Genomic DNA, 15,758 nt, shown 5'->3' with positions numbered 1-15,758 from the left:
GCTCCAACTTTTATCTGTCTTTTAGAAACCTGTCTTCTGGGAACTCCGTTAATGTCACCTGTCACCAGCACTCTCATGGTGGTACTAAATGGTGCCAGAGACCAACGAGGAGAACAACTCGGGACTCCCTTTCAAGAACCCCTTAGGTGCCATGCTCTGAGAAATCCCGGGCACAGAGCGACAGCCCTCCTAGCCGCTTTCCGGCACAACTCTGTGTTTGCTATTGTTATTTTGCAAAAAGCACAGCACCTCCTGGAATCCGTGACTATGAAGTACAGGAATGAGAAGTGAACAAAATAAAAAAATTATTGAACCCCTACTGTTTGTCAGAGTCATGTCAGGCGAAGCTTATGAAAATCATTCCAATTCTTTCTTTTAATTTGTTTTTTACATTTATTTTTGAGCAACAGAGAGACAGAGAGAGAGAAAGAGAGAGAGAGAGAGAGAGAGAGAGTGTAGGGGGGAGGGGCAGAGAGAGAAGGAGTCACAGAATCCGAAGCAGGATCCAGGCTCTGAGCTGTCAGCACAGAGCCCGACGCGGGGCTCGAACCCACGAATCGTGAGATCATGACCTGAGGCAAAGTCGGACCCTCACCTGACTGAGCCACCTAGGTGCCCCGAAAATCATTCCAATTCTTAATATCTCCCTCCAAGTTCTGTCTAAGTGGGAATAGAAAATACGAGAAAGATTCAGTTACAATATGAATCCAATAGGTTATAATAATGTCTTTGGTAAAAGCAAATGAAACACGCACCTACAAAAGAAACAGCTGGAAAGAGATACACCAAGCCATTAATGATTGTATTGTGTTGCGTTTCATGAGAACTTTATAATTCTTTTCTATTCTCTAGTTTTCTCTATTCTCCATTATGCAAAATGTGGTCAAATATTAAAATGGAAGTTTAAGGGGCTCTTGGGTGGCTCAGTCAGTTAAGTGTCTGACTTCGGCTCAGGTCATGAGCTCACAGCTTGTGAGTTCGAGCCCTGTGTTGGGGTGGGGTCTGTGCTGACAGCTCAGAGCCTGGAGCCTGCTTCGGATTCAGTCTCCATATCTCTCTGCTGCTCCCCCACTCATGCTCACCGTCTCTCTCTCTCTCTCTTCCTCTCTCTCAAGTATGAATAAACATTAACAAAAATTAATAAAAAATAAATAAAATGGAAGTGTAAGCCATGAAGAGCTATTTCAAGGCAGTGATATATGTTGATTTGCCAAATGAAAAAAAACAAGTTTGGAAGAGGAAAAGACCATGTACACCTAGGACAGTCAAGGGAGGCTTGATGGAAATGCAGGGTATGGGCAGATATTGAAGGGCTGAGAAGACAGAAGCTGAATCGATGTATGCCTTTCTAAATCCGTTCATCTTTTTCCTCATCTTCACACTTTCTTTCTTTCTTTCTTTCTTTCTTTCTTTCTTTCTTTCTTTCATTTGTAAAAATAAATAAGCAAAAAAATGACTGCACATTTAAGGAGTGATTACCATAATATACTAATTAGTGTTAGTATACTAACAATATACTCATAATGTGTCATTACCGTAATGGGGAAGTGGCAGGGGGTGGGGGAGAGAAGGCTTGACAAAAGGGAGCAAGACACCAGCTCCTCCTTCAAAAGAGCTTGAGTTCAGCAAAGAAGACAGGGACGGGAGATGAATAGTGCCCGGAGAATATGAGTTAGTACGTGGTTCGCAAACTAAGCAAGAGGAAGTCTGGTGCATCACGAAACGCCTTGTAGACATGCCAAAGTGAACTTCATCTTAGATAATACAAACCTAGCAGTTTTCTAAGCAGAGGAAAATTATGAGTTAAGATCTGCTTTTTCTTCTTCCAAATGGTTCAATATCAAGTAGTGCTTTATTTTTTTACCTTTATTTATTTATTTTGAGAGAGAGAGAGAGAACAGAACAAGCAGTCTCTGTGCTGTCAGTGCAGAGCCTGAGGTGGGGCTCGATCTCATGAACCGTGAGATCGTGACCTGAGCTGAAATCAAGAGTCAGACATTTAACCAACTGATCCACCCAAGCATGCCTCAAGTAGTACTTTAAAATGAAATTCAAAGATACTATGCTTTCTTTCTTCTGGGAAGTCATATATTCTTTAAGGAATTTTCTTCATAATCCTTACAGTCTTTAATATTAAAAAAAGGCAATGTATATTAACTTTCTGAGATGTGATATAAGTAGCAATCATATTTAAAATGCATTATGGCACATATGTATATTTTGCAGTCAATCATGGTAATGTTTAACTTGGCAAGATTTCTTACTAAGGCTGAGTGGGATCTTGTATGTTCTCGTAAAGGGTTGCCTGATCTGCTATATTTGGTGCTCATTTCTTTCTGAAAGCAGATTCTTGTACTCTAGCAGACTTTTTCTTTTACATTGAAGAAAACTCCTAATGTAAATAATCAAATTGCAAACATGTATGGGTTACATTTTCAGCAGAAGAACCTACTTGAGAGAGCACATATTTGAAGAAAGCAAGAGGTGTGGATGGATAAACACCATGGCCTAATCAGAGGAGGCTTTGGAGCAAGGAACTGTCTTAGTAGGAGAAAATGACCAGAACAATAACTATGGCTCATGGAGGCTTCTGGAAACCCAGACACTTTAGTATTCACTGGCATTTCCCCTGAAGATGGGTTGCTACAGAGCTCTGTTTCCTTGGAAACATGATTTATTGACCTCTAAAATGGCACAGTTTATTCTGAGATATAATACCAGAGTTTATAAATTAAAGTACTGACTAATCCAATGAGTTCTTATGGCTATTGAAGCTCAAATTTCATTTTGTTACCACTTAGGCACATTAGCACTATATTTCTTAGGCCACAGAGCAAATAACATGAAATGTAACAGTCATCAATTCTGAGTGGTGGGTAGTCAGATATTCGTTCTATCAAATTATTTTCTGTATTTTTCAGATTTATTAAAACTTTTATATAGGAGATAGTGGAAAATTTGGCCAAAGGTGTGCATTTGTACCAAACCTAACCATTTTAGGTTTTAGTCTAGTTACCTTTGAGGAAAAGTGTTACTGTTGGACAAAAGATATTTGGGTAAAAATAATTATAACAATGTAACTTCTGTTGAGTATTGTGAGTATAGTTTTATTAAAAAAACATATTTGAATTTAAAAGAGAGTGAACAGAGATTTGTTGATGAGTGTTTCAGGGGCCAGACTTTAATAAAAATTGTGGTAGTACAAACAGCATTTGGAGATTATTGTGTTTTAGATTATTAATTCTAGGCTATTGAAACAGACTCTGAATGCGCAATTTCAGTTTTTCCCTATCACCAAATATTTCCCATGAAAATCAGGATGGGCTGACCATTGAGAGGTTACTTCATTAAAAGAGGTATGATTCTTAAATTAAGGTTGGCAGAAACAAAGGAACCAGAGAATAGATTTTATTATTTCCATGGTAATACTTCCTCCTTAAACGTATGACCTAAAAATTTGCTTATGATGAAAAGGAATCTTGGAGAATTAAGGGTCTTCCTAACTACCTCACCATAGTCTATTTCACTGATTAATTACCCTTGTGACACTGTGAGTGGGAGATACCAGTTTTTGTTGAATTTTCCTTGGACCTTAAAGAAGAAGCACGTATTAAATTTGCAACAAGAAACGCAAGCTTCTCTGGAGTTTTCCAATCCTCAAGCCTCAATTCTGGTGTCAGTTGTCATTTCCCTGATAGAAATGGGGGGCAGTAGAGCAGGTGGTCCTGATCCCAGCCCTCTCCTCACAAGGATAGCCACAGGGGCTCTACATGGAGGCTTCTTCCAAATGCTCGTTAGCCTGCTAACGCACAGCTCGGAGAGCCCCAAGGCTGCAGAGTGTTTTGTTAAATCCCCAAGGGATTAAGGAGAGTGCATGAAATTATTGTGAGGCTTGTCTAGACACAGGCAGGTTCTGAGAACTTTTCTTGGCAAATGGTGTGATCACCATTTAAGATCCTTATTTAAGACTAGTTCACATGTAGGCTGGTCTTCCCTGACCTGGTAGAATAGGCATAGCAATTTAGTTGAGGCTGGGGAACAACCAGGGGAAAACTGTAAGTGGTTTCCAATTATTCTATGAATGAATTTTATTCCTTTGCCCATTCAGATGGTTACCTCCAAGAGAACACAGTGGGAATAAAGGAAATGTGTACATCGAAGAGTAGACTAGATGCAAGAATGAAGAAGGTCTCTCATAAGAGCAAATGACTCACATGAGGGGTCTGGGCATGTCTGCAGGTTCTGGGTCCCCTTCCTCAGTTTTCAAGTCTTCTGTCTGCCTGGTATAGTTTGTTCTAGTTAGAACTTCCTACTTGAAGTTGGGACCACACTCAGCCTTTGATATCTTGCTCTTGAATTGGGACAATATTGGCTGCTTTTTGTTTGCCAAAATTGTTTTTTGCTGCATATGTAAAATGGAGCCGGTCATTCTAAAGCTCTCATGTTGCATACCATCTGTATTCTGTGACTATTTTGTACAGGTGAAATGGGGGGACTGCATATTGTAAGTGTATTCATTTAACTTGATATTTAAATTAGATCCACATGGATTGTTTTGTTGAGTGAATAATTATCTTTTATTTTTTTATTTTGTATTTTAGAGGGAAAGAGAGAGAGAGAGAGAGAGAGAGAGAAAGAGGGGCAGAGGAAGAAAGAAAGAATCCCAAGCTCTGCATGGAGCCTGATGCAGGGCTCAATCCCATGGTCCGGGATCATGACCTGAGCCCAAATCAAGAGTCAGATGCTCAATCAACTGAGCCACCCAGGTGCCCCTATTATTCATATGGCTGTTTTGTAATACTGATGTTTTAAATATTTGGTCTACCCAAAACAAGAAAAAAATCTATAATTCTTCATTTCTTAAAAGCTATCTGACATTTCATTTTTCATTACTCTTGATGCAAATATAATTAATATAAATCACAATCTATATTTTGAAGAACTTACACATTTCAAATCTAATTTAAAAACCTAGGAAATTGGAAAAAAGAAATTTAAATGTTACCAACAGGAGATTATGTTTTCTCCTCATTGAGAAACCCAATTAAAATGATATGAAATGACACAAATTAGGATTTATATTTTTAACTGATGAGTCCTGGTTCTAGCTGACTATAGATAGCCCTTAGCAAAAATAAAACAACAGCATTAATAAAAAACCGGGTGGTACATTTAATGTTCTTTCTGCTACTGCTATAGAATAGAAAATGCCTCAAGTCCCCACCCCTTCTTTAGAACACATATACATATCATAAAAAGCAACCTCTAAAAGTAGCATAGTCCAATAATCTTACCAAAAATAATATTTCTAGGGTTCATCTTTCCCCAATAGGAGGATTTTGTATTTTGGGGGAGTTACTAATTATTTCCAAATAAATTATGCTTTTTGATTGTGTTTCACATGAACAAAATCCAAGTTCAATTTTGAAATAACCATTTTCAGGGGCACCTGAGTGGCTCAGTCGGTTAAGCGTCTGACTTCGGCTCAGGTTATGATCTCATGGTTCATGGGTTCAAGCCCTGCGTCGGGCTCTGTGCTGACAGCTCAGAGCCTGGAGCCTGCTTCGGATTCTGTACCTCCCTCTCTCTGCCCGTCCCCCACTCACGCTCTGTCTCTCTCTGTCTCTCAAAAATGAATACATGTTAGAAAAAATTTGAGATAACCATTTTCAGCTAATTGACAATCTGGATACTTACCAGACTCATGAGAAATTGTCTTAACAGTGAGAAGCTTCACACTCTCTTTATCGGATTGAGGTCTATTTGGAACAGAAAACATAAGTGAACACTGCAGTAATTAGCATTGTATGTCTCTGTGAAAGAAAGTATACGTGATATAAACAGAATGAAGAAGACACAAAAGCACACATATATATATATGTGTGTGTGTGTGTGTGTGTGTGTGTGTGTGTGTGTGTTTCTATGGGAAAACCTGTGTCTTTTTACATACAGACAGACGTATACTTTTATAGCACTTTTTGCCTCTAAAATAAAGCCAATCAATCTCTGTCACACCGTTAAGCAATCATAATCAGATAAAACAGAAACAGATCACGTGAAACACTTGACACAAGGTCCATATCACAAAGGTCTCTGGTGCCTGAAGGAAGGCATAGGAATGTTTCCAAATCTTTTGGGCTAATGTTGAGTTCTGGGGATATCCCTTTTCATGAGACCCTATCTACCGCACAATAGCAGCTGAACTGTCTATTCTAACCAAGAGTCTCCACTCAATCCTTTCTCAGATTTGAAACAGTTTTAAACCCAGATTCCTTTACTTGGACATCTCAAGAGACTCTGTTTCTTTTTTTTTTTTTTTTTCCAACGTTTATTTATTTTTGGGACAGAGAGAGACAGAGCATGAACGGGGGAGGGGCAGAGAGAGAGGGAGACACAGAATCGGAAACAGGCTCCAGGCTCTGAGCCATCAGCCCAGAGCCTGACGCGGGGCTCGAACTCACAGACCGCGAGATCGTGACCTGGCTGAAGTCGGACGCTCAACCGACTGCGCCACCCAGGCGCCCCAAGAGACTCTGTTTCTAATAAAGAAAGGTAGGTGATCTAGGGACGTTATTTTTAAAGTTCACAACTCCATAAAGGCAACCTACAAATTCAGGTCAACAGCTCCATAAAGGCAACCTACAAATTCAGGTCAACAACAAAAATCTTAACTACAAAATTTGTTTTTGACATTAAAACGATTTGTCTCTTTGGAGAACCTTGACTGTAACAGTTGCCTGGGTTGGTAAGCACTGCTTTTTTGTTTTAATAAAGTCAAAGTACAATAACCATCGACTGCTAGGATAAAGCCACTCAGCGCTGTCTCAAAGCATAAGCATGATTATTCCCTAACTGTGATGAACATACTGAAATTTTCACTGGGAAAGCTATCTTAAAACTCTATCTTAAAAATCTCTATGAGGTTTTTCTTTCTGGCTATTTTTATGCATTCTTTTCTCTTTGCATTCCATGTTTGGATTTCCCATTTTACTACTTTATCCAAGTTTAAGAACAAATCTTCCCTTTTAGTTGTTGGAATCTCTCTGTTGGATAGAGAGTTCTGACAAATAGCCAAAGTCTATTTCTAGTGATTTTTGCACAATTTGTTTTAAAACTAAACCAAAAAAAAAAGTGTGAGTAGAAGATTAATGTTACATGTAGATATATAGATACAGATATGGTAGAGTCAGAGCTTCTGGAAAAAAAAATGATGTGGCTACTTACTGGTCATTTCCATTTTCTGGTGTGCCTAAAGGAGAAGAGAATTGTTATTACAGCTGTGAGAAGCTGGCTACAACCCCCCCCCCCCAATAAAAGCACCCACTCCCAGACCCCAGCTACTTTCTGTGCGGAGATGTTTATAAAGCCATTTTGTAACTTTTAAAAAATCTCCCCTGCTGCCCCACTGGACTTTTTCTCATATATGGTTACAACTATTCCTCAGGTATGGCTGACACATTCACGGAATAGCCCTAAGTGGGACAACTCCCCTGAATTTAGTTCTGGACTAATTTTAATCTTATAGTTTCATATTGCTATGTGAAACTACTATCCATGGTCACACATCCCACAGACAGCAGAAAATGTTTCAGTTTATTTTAGTATCTCTGAAAAAAATTTTCCTCAAAATATCCAATTACCTTTTTATACCAGAGAATTGGATTTTTGGCTCTCCTTTATACATTGCTCTTTCTGGAGACACAAGCCACTGTATTTGTGGTGAACGACGATGTAGACATTGCCTCTAATTGCATCTGGAGCCCACTGATTCAGCCTCTCAAAAGTGCCCTGCAAAATGTCACTGAGGCTACTAACTATAGCTAATCTTTTGTTTGCTTTGCCTGGCTGCTGCACCACAGTCTGGTAGAAGACATTTTGGGTGTAGAGTGAGAATTCAGAATGATTCATTCTGCACAAAGCCTTGGCCTTTAGGGAGGATATGTTGGTGGTCAAACCTTGTGGCAAATTAGGCAAACTATTTAATGTAATTGTCTAGGGCCCCCTTGTTTTGTTCCTGACTGTGCTGTGGTTTTACTTCATTGCTACTCAGCTTTCGTCGCTTGGAATTCCTTTCACGTCTAATGTAGCCCTTGTCATTGGGATGGGCCTTTTCACTCTAAGTCTCCTGGCAATGACCATCATTGTTTTATAAAGAGTTTGATTTCCACTAATATTTTGGCTACTTCTATTTCTGTCATCTTGGCTAAGATACACCATCATGACTCTTAATCCCTAGGATATAATTCATGGCGCCATATGCTGTTCACCAGTCTAACTCTGTGTTCCCAACATCAGTAGGATTTTAACAGCATTTTTAAATTCCTATTTTAAGTGTTATGTATGATATCACTCATGATGCTTATGGCCCTGCTTCAAAGTGAGTTGATATTTTTTTCTATGCCTTTTTTTTCCCCTTAGAATACTGTAATACAGGTTCATTAGCAGAATGAACAGACTACCTTCTGCATATGTGCTGTTCTTACTTAGGTTAAAGCTCGGACTACTGTCAACATTATCCAGATAAGCTTAATTTTATACCGACATCTCTGATTCATGTTGTCTTCCAGAAAGCAGAGAATGTTTACAAATTTTCTGAACTTGAAGTCTAACCCACACACTTGAAGAGAGTTGAACTGTGGGTGTTTAATGGTGCTAATTTAATAACAATGCTGTAAAAGTCTGTTCGGAAAGCAAAGTTAACAATAACCACATAGATTTTGCTGATTGTACAATTACCGAACTTGGTTATAAAGTATTATATGCTTTCAAAATAACTCTCCAGGGGCCCCTGGGTGGCTCAGTCGGTTGAGCATCCGACTTTGGCTCAGGTCATGATCTCACAGTTTGTGGCTTCAAGCCCCGCATCAGGCTCTGTGCTGACAGCTTGCTCAGAGCCTGCAGCATGCTTCAGATTCTGTGTCTCCTTCTCTCTCTCTGCCCCTCCCCCGCTCATGCTCGCTCTCTCTCAAAAATAAATAAATGTTAAAAAAAAAAAAGAATAACTCTCCATAGCTATAGGTATTTTATACATTTTTTTTCCTGAATGATCCAATTCATCCAATTCATTTCTTTAATAGAAAATGTCAACTTTTCAAATAACTTAGTTGCAAATCTTCTTATGCAAAGCAGTCTTTCAGTACCGGGTATTTTTACAAATGGATTTAGCACATTAATTTTTTACCTATCCTACTCAACACCCACAGGCTTCAACTTGGATAGTCGATTTCCCATATAAAATAGTATTGGTGTTTTAGAAACTTAGAGAAATTAAACTGATTTATAAAATTGCTATTTCCCCTCTGGAAACTAAGGAAACATATTTCAGACATTATTTAGAAGTTTATTCACTAACTCCCAAAGGGAAAGGCATTTCTTTGTTTTTTTCTTATTTTCCAATAAGAGCTATAATGAACACTACTGTTTTTCGTAACTTTGCCTCGTACTGTCATGCTTGGGCCCCGAACTCTCTGTGAGGTACATGGTCAGGGATTGGGCTCAGGAGCAGCATCCACTAGTGTCCTGGGAGCACATTGTTCAAGGGGGTAAACCCAGAATAGTGTGGCTTGCATATCTTATAAAAATAATTGATGTTTACTTTTTTAAGAGTATATGAGACTTAGGTAGCGTTGTGTTAGTAAAATATTTAGAATTGAAGTGAGGTAAGGGAAGGTTCCATTTTACTGAAAATTAAAAATTTAAGTCAACAAGCAACAAGCAAGGCTCTGCTATGTATTATACACAGTGCAATGTGAACGATATGTGGTTTGTGACTTGGAGGGCTTGCCCGATGTCATGGACTGAATGTCTGTGTCCTCCTAAAACTCATCTGTTAAATCTTAATGCCCAATGGGATAGTATTGGGAGGTGGAACTTTTGGAAGGTCATTAGGTCAGGAAGGTGGAGTCCTCATGAAGGGGATTTGTGCCCTTATAAAAGAGATCCCAGAGAGCTCTCCTGTCCCCTCTGCCATGTGAAGACACGGTAAAAGGGTGGCTGTCTACAAAGCGGGGAGAGTGCCCTCATCAGACATCAAATCTGAGGATGCCTGGATCGGACTTCTCAGCTTCTAGAGTTGTGAGAAATGTTTGTTGTTTAAACCACCCTACCTGTGGTATTTTTGTTATGGCAGCCCCAACAAAGACCCACCCTGCAGTGGACGCAGGCACATAGAGAAGTAACTGTACGATAATGTGATGAATAATATTACAAAATTCTGTGTAACAAAACACTCTACTCCTCTTAAAGAGATGGCGTGTTATAGAAAGATACACTCAATGGCTGTTTGAGCTAGGTCTTTATGGATAAATTGCAGATCAGGTATGTCATAAAAGGTAAGTAGTGAGCAAGGTGTTCTAGGAGAGGGAATAGCATGGATGAGGGCCCTCCACTAGACAACCAGGGCTCAGGTGTGGGATGGAAAGATAGGTTTATGCTTAAGGCAACAGAAAGGGGGTTGCTGAGACATGGGAACTGAAAGGGGTTCGAGAGAGCTCAAGTGTCTGGGACAGGAGACAGACTGAAAAAAGACTAGGATATCCGAATGAAGTAAGGATTTAGTTAATAACAATGCATTGATTGGTTCATTAATTGTGGCAAATATAGAATACTACTGTCAGATATTAATAATAAGGGAAATGGGGTGTGCGGTGTAGGGGAACTCTTTAACTATCTTTGTGACTTTTCTGTAAATCTCAGTCTCTTTTAAAATAAAAAAAATTATTAAAAAAATAAAAATATAATACAATTATGGAAACCAGAAGTATTTAAGAGGAGGGAAAAGAAGATGAAATAGCAAAAAGAAAAAGAAAAAGAAAAAGAGTGACGACATAAAAGAGAATAGTGCTATTTATTTATTTACTTTCACTTCAGGAGTAGAGTTTAGTGATTCATCACTTGCATACAACATCCAGTGCTCATCACAACAAGTGCCCTCCTTAATGCCTGTCACCCATCTATGCCATTGCTCCTCCTACTCACCCACTCACCTCCCTTCCAGCAATCCTCAGTTTGTTCTCTACAGTTAAGAATAGCAGTGCCATTTTAAAGAAAAGTGGAAAGACCTTAAATGCTATTGGAGAGATGAAGGAGGATAATAAAGAATCGTCACACTTAAGTCTCACGAAAAATTGCCATCGTGTTCGGTCTTGAGGAGATGAGTCAATTAGCAGAACACACAGTCATGGAACACACCTTCCATGAACACACATTCATCCAGCCATGAATAAGTCACAGAACGCTCCTCTAGAGATTGTGGGCCCCTCGACTAAATCCTTAGCAACACTTACCTTTATTTTTTGTCACATGGAAGTGGACAAAAATCTTCACTACAGATAAGGGATGTCATTTTATGCCTTCTTTAGTACCATAATCCCCTGACCACTCACAAAACTGGGGTTATTTCATTAAAAATAATCAGTTCATATTTGATTATATCTGCCACTAGTAAATCCTCACTCCTTACATTCGTCAGTGTTCAATGGGTTTCTCTGCCCCTTCTCTTCTATTTCTGTGATCAAGCAACATGGCATTTTCTTTCAGCAATCCTCCTCTCCCCTCAAGAGTTTAAATTCAAGTTTAGACTGAATATATATTCATCTTTCAGGAAATAAAATGAGACAAAACCCTGTCACCTACCTGGGTCGGTCTTCCAGCACATTCGATACAAACCCACAAGAATAAATGCTGAAAGGGTCACCACAATCAAAGCAATGACCACTGGCAGAATAATACCTAAAACGTATTGAAGACATTGTCAATTAGCGTGGCTGTTGAATTTAACAGTAAGTAGTTTACTGAGCAAAAGCATGCATGCATCCTTCCTTCTTCGAACATCACTCTATTAGACATATTATATTTTAGGCAAAGAAGATTTATCTGATTCAAAGGTTTTGCTCTAGTTGTCATTTCTGACATATCCACTTGATGTCAGTCTTGCAGCCTTTTGAAATAAAATTGTAAACCTAAGGGAGCTGGTTCCTCACCTTAGTTAGACACTGGAGAAGTGAAGCAAATGGAAGACTGGAGATGTCCTCTAGACTATAGTGTGACCCACATTCACACATTATATTCTTTACTACTGTATAATAAGGTTACTAATCTATCATCTATTATCTCTCTGTCTATCATCATCATCTATATCTCCCATACTGGAACTGCTCTAGTCATAATGTTGGCATCCTAAAATATCACAAATATCTTTCCATAATGATATCTTAAAACTAGAAACAGCATAAAATAGCATAAGTGGATATAAGTGGAAAGCAGAATCGATTTCTAAAAGTGAACACATGGTCCAAGAGAGATGTATGTGGATGTGGTCATGCATTTAAGGGAGAGGTGTTGTGACAGTAAGTTAGGGTGAGTTTTTAAGAGGAGAGTCTTGCTGTTTTGCTTTGTTTTTAGCACCTGCCTTATGTTCTGACAGTCATTTCCCAAGACAGCTGTCATGAGGATACAACCAGAGATGCAGAGGTTATAGTTCTTATTTAATTAGTTATTCTTAGCTGCTTGCATATGTACTCCTTATATTTATCCAATTCTTTTGTAGGATGGCTTACACTTCCAATTTTATGGTTAAATGCTTGTTTCATATTAGACCTTGAGTGAGATCATTGGTGCCTCCCAAAATGAAGATGCCACAAACTAGCACGTCAGTAAATGTAATGCTGACTTATTGAATAGAATGGCTTCACCTAAAATTAGACAATCTTTTCTAATCCAGTTTCATATACATTCACTTTATCCTTAATTTCTAGAGAAATTAATGGATTTTTTCTATTCAGTCCTAGAATACACATGTGTTATATGTTTTTGCTAGAATACACATATATATGTTTTTGCTAAAATGGGGCATTTCTTTAAAGGCCATTTTTAACATTAAGGTAGAGTTCTCTGAAGATAAACAATTCATTTTTATAGACCCTCTGCCTGTGCACTTTTGCTTATCTGAGACTAGTCTCATCAATTCACCTTGACCCTAGGTGGTAATTGCTGAGCACTAAAGTAAGGAAAAAATCCCAAGGGTGTGCTCATTAAAACCAGACTCAGAGGGCACCTCGGAGGCTCAGTCAGTTGAGCATCCGACTTCAGCTCAGGTCATGATCTCACGGTTTGTGGGTTGGAGCCCTGCTTCAGGCTCTGTGCTGACAGCTCGGAGCCTGGAGCCTGCTTCAGACTCTGTGTCTCCCTCTCTCTCTGCCCTTCCCCAACTCATGCTGTCTCACTCTTTCAAAAATAAACACATTAAAAAAAAAAAAACAGACTCAATAGTAGGAAATTCTTAAGTGAGCAGCAGTTAGATAGAATTATAATGGGATTGCAGGTTCAGTAAAGTTGATAAAAGCTGTCTATAATTGAATCCTCTCCTTTATCAGTCACATTCAAACGTTCTGCGTATTTATCGCCGTGAATGAAGATATGTCCGTTACTCACTGGAATAAGAGGAGCTGGCTGAAGAAGAGCTTGCATTTTTTGCATCCTCAGTACCTATTATTTTAAGAAAGAAAAAAAAAATAAATCACCTTTGGTTAATGTATGCCAATCTTCCCAGTCCTTCCCCACCCACCCTTTCTTCCCATTTAAGCAAGCCTCTGTGATCTATAAGTAATGATGCTTCAAGCGGAAAACAACAACAACAACAAGAACAAACCAAAAAAAAAAAAAAACTATCTCATTCTGAAAGGGCTCTGTTTTGTACATCAAGTTTGGTAGGGAGTTAATGTATACAACTTGATGAGTTTGGACAAAGGTATATACCTGTGAAACTATCATCACAAGCAAGGTAATAGATAAATCTATCACTTGCAAAGTTTCCTTGTGTCCCTGCAGTTTTGTTTTGTATTTCGATTATACCTCAATAAAGCTTTTTTAAAAAGACTGTAGGGTTTTCTTGGTGAGAAGAGATCAAGTAACCAAGCTTCCACTCATATTACACAGAAGTCATACCTTGAAACTGTGAGATGTTTCCTGGAATTGTTATTGATATTGAGGGTAATGTACTGGCATTAGAAGGTGATGTCTCTGGATGTAGAGTGTTAACTGTAGGGAAATCACAAATGCAGTCAGATGAGGGTATTGGTTCTTCTTACTGAATTTCTTTGTGGCTGTAAACAGTTTGCATTTCTGAAGACCCATGAAAATGGTTTATTGTTGAATAATAAGATACATACAACCATACACTTAATCATAAGTTCATCTATTCTTCCTGTAAAGACGATTAAATTTGGAATCACAAAACCTGGGCATCAGCATCACGTCTTCGAGAACTGGCCAAGAAAGCTTGAGCAAGTCTCTTTTCCTAAGCTGCCGCCTTTATCACCTGATTCATGAAATTCTTGTGGGATGTGAATCTATTCAAAAACAGTACTCACATTTCAGATATTACAACTTTGGCGGATGGTGTTTTTTTTTTTTCCCCACTGTACTTAAAATAGACATAAATGCATAGGACTTCAGAATTTATCGTGTTTCTTGGTGGTTGAAGAAAAGATTGCAGTTGAGGCTTTGATTAGAAGGATTGGCTGGGGAAAATATCAAGGAAAATTCCTTCATTTGCACTTGTAAAGCTCAGTAGTTGTTTACATTTATGTGCCTTCTTTAGAATAACTGCTGCTTGGTTGCATTTCTGCCACCGTCCATGCTCTTTTCTTCCAAAGGAAATATTAATTTTAACTTATTATTATTCTCATTAATGTGCTTACTTAAGTCAACATCTGCAACCTTCAATCAGAAGGACTGAAACAAAAATTATAAATAAAGTTGCATTATTCAAAACCGACCGATCTCAATAAGTTGCAAGGAAATATAAATACCTAAGTGCTTCGTAAACTTAAAGCATCTATCCTCGTGAATTTGGGATAAAGCACAGTTTGCGTTTCGAATGATTTTGAAAAAGAATTATTTTTCAAAGAATGTAGTTTAAAAGGATTTCTTTTTATCACACCTGCTTGGCTTGTCTTGCTGCTAAATTTTAAGTTCTGGCAGTATGAAGGCCATAACCCCCACCACCCTCCACCTGGAGCTCTAACTACAGTGGGTGTGCAGTGATATGTAGCTGACTGCTGGCTGCACCAAGAGGCATCTCTTACAATTATGGCCCCCTTAGGAGTATTGGTGCCATGTATAATTGCACCAAAGAAATTGATATCGCTTATGACTGCCTTGGATCCTTCTTCCTTTGCCACTCACAGTCCATCGCGCATTGCATGCTCACGCATTTTTGACATCTGTGTGGGAAGAATGATGTTTCGAGTCTGTACTGTTCTTGCCATGCAAGGGATCTGTGGGAGGAAGCTAGATATATGCCCATAAGAACAAAGAAAAATGTCAGACTAGTGCACTAAACAGGCAGAAAAAGAAGTACTAAATGAAAGACTGGGAACTAGCTGAAACCTTGGTACTTTTAGTTGTTTTTTCCAGCGTCAAGTGTTTTAGTGAAAATGTTGCTCTTTTGATTGTGTTGGTAGAGAACAAGATGGCCGATTAAATTACCAATGGCATTAATTCACCTGGGATTACCCAAGGCTTAATTTTCAAGACTCCAAATCTTATCTTACTACCTTCTCTCTTTTTTTAAAAAAAAATGTTTATTTTGAGAGAGAAAGTGAGAGCAGAGGGAGAGGGAGAGAGAGAGAGAATCCCAAGCAGGCTTTGCACTGTCAGCACAGAGCCCAACGTGGGGCTCAGTCTCATGAACCCGGAGATCATGACCTGAGCCAAAATCAAGAGTCGGATGCTTAACCAATAAAGACACCCAGGTG

At 38.8% G+C, this 15,758-nt stretch overlaps 1 protein-coding gene across 2 annotated transcripts in view; it reads right to left on the bottom strand.

Moving 5' to 3' along the window:
• The window catches only part of EMCN (endomucin), a 104,839-nt gene that overhangs the window by 9,076 nt on the left and 80,005 nt on the right, over positions 1 to 15,758 (bottom strand). For both annotated transcript variants that reach the window (XM_045471825.1, XM_045471833.1), the window contains 5 exons: positions 13,945 to 14,037; positions 13,432 to 13,485; positions 11,635 to 11,730; positions 7,225 to 7,249; positions 5,698 to 5,759 (listed from right to left, as the gene is read on the bottom strand). In XM_045471825.1, coding sequence (XP_045327781.1) covers positions 5,698 to 5,759; positions 7,225 to 7,249; positions 11,635 to 11,730; positions 13,432 to 13,485; positions 13,945 to 14,037 — 330 coding nt within the window. The remainder of the gene's footprint in view (positions 1 to 5,697; positions 5,760 to 7,224; positions 7,250 to 11,634; positions 11,731 to 13,431; positions 13,486 to 13,944; positions 14,038 to 15,758) is intronic.

This window comes from Leopardus geoffroyi, chromosome B1, assembly GCF_018350155.1.
Source record: "Leopardus geoffroyi isolate Oge1 chromosome B1, O.geoffroyi_Oge1_pat1.0, whole genome shotgun sequence".
NCBI lineage: Eukaryota > Metazoa > Chordata > Mammalia > Carnivora > Felidae > Leopardus > Leopardus geoffroyi.
This window is presented reverse-complemented; position numbering and strand designations above follow the sequence as displayed.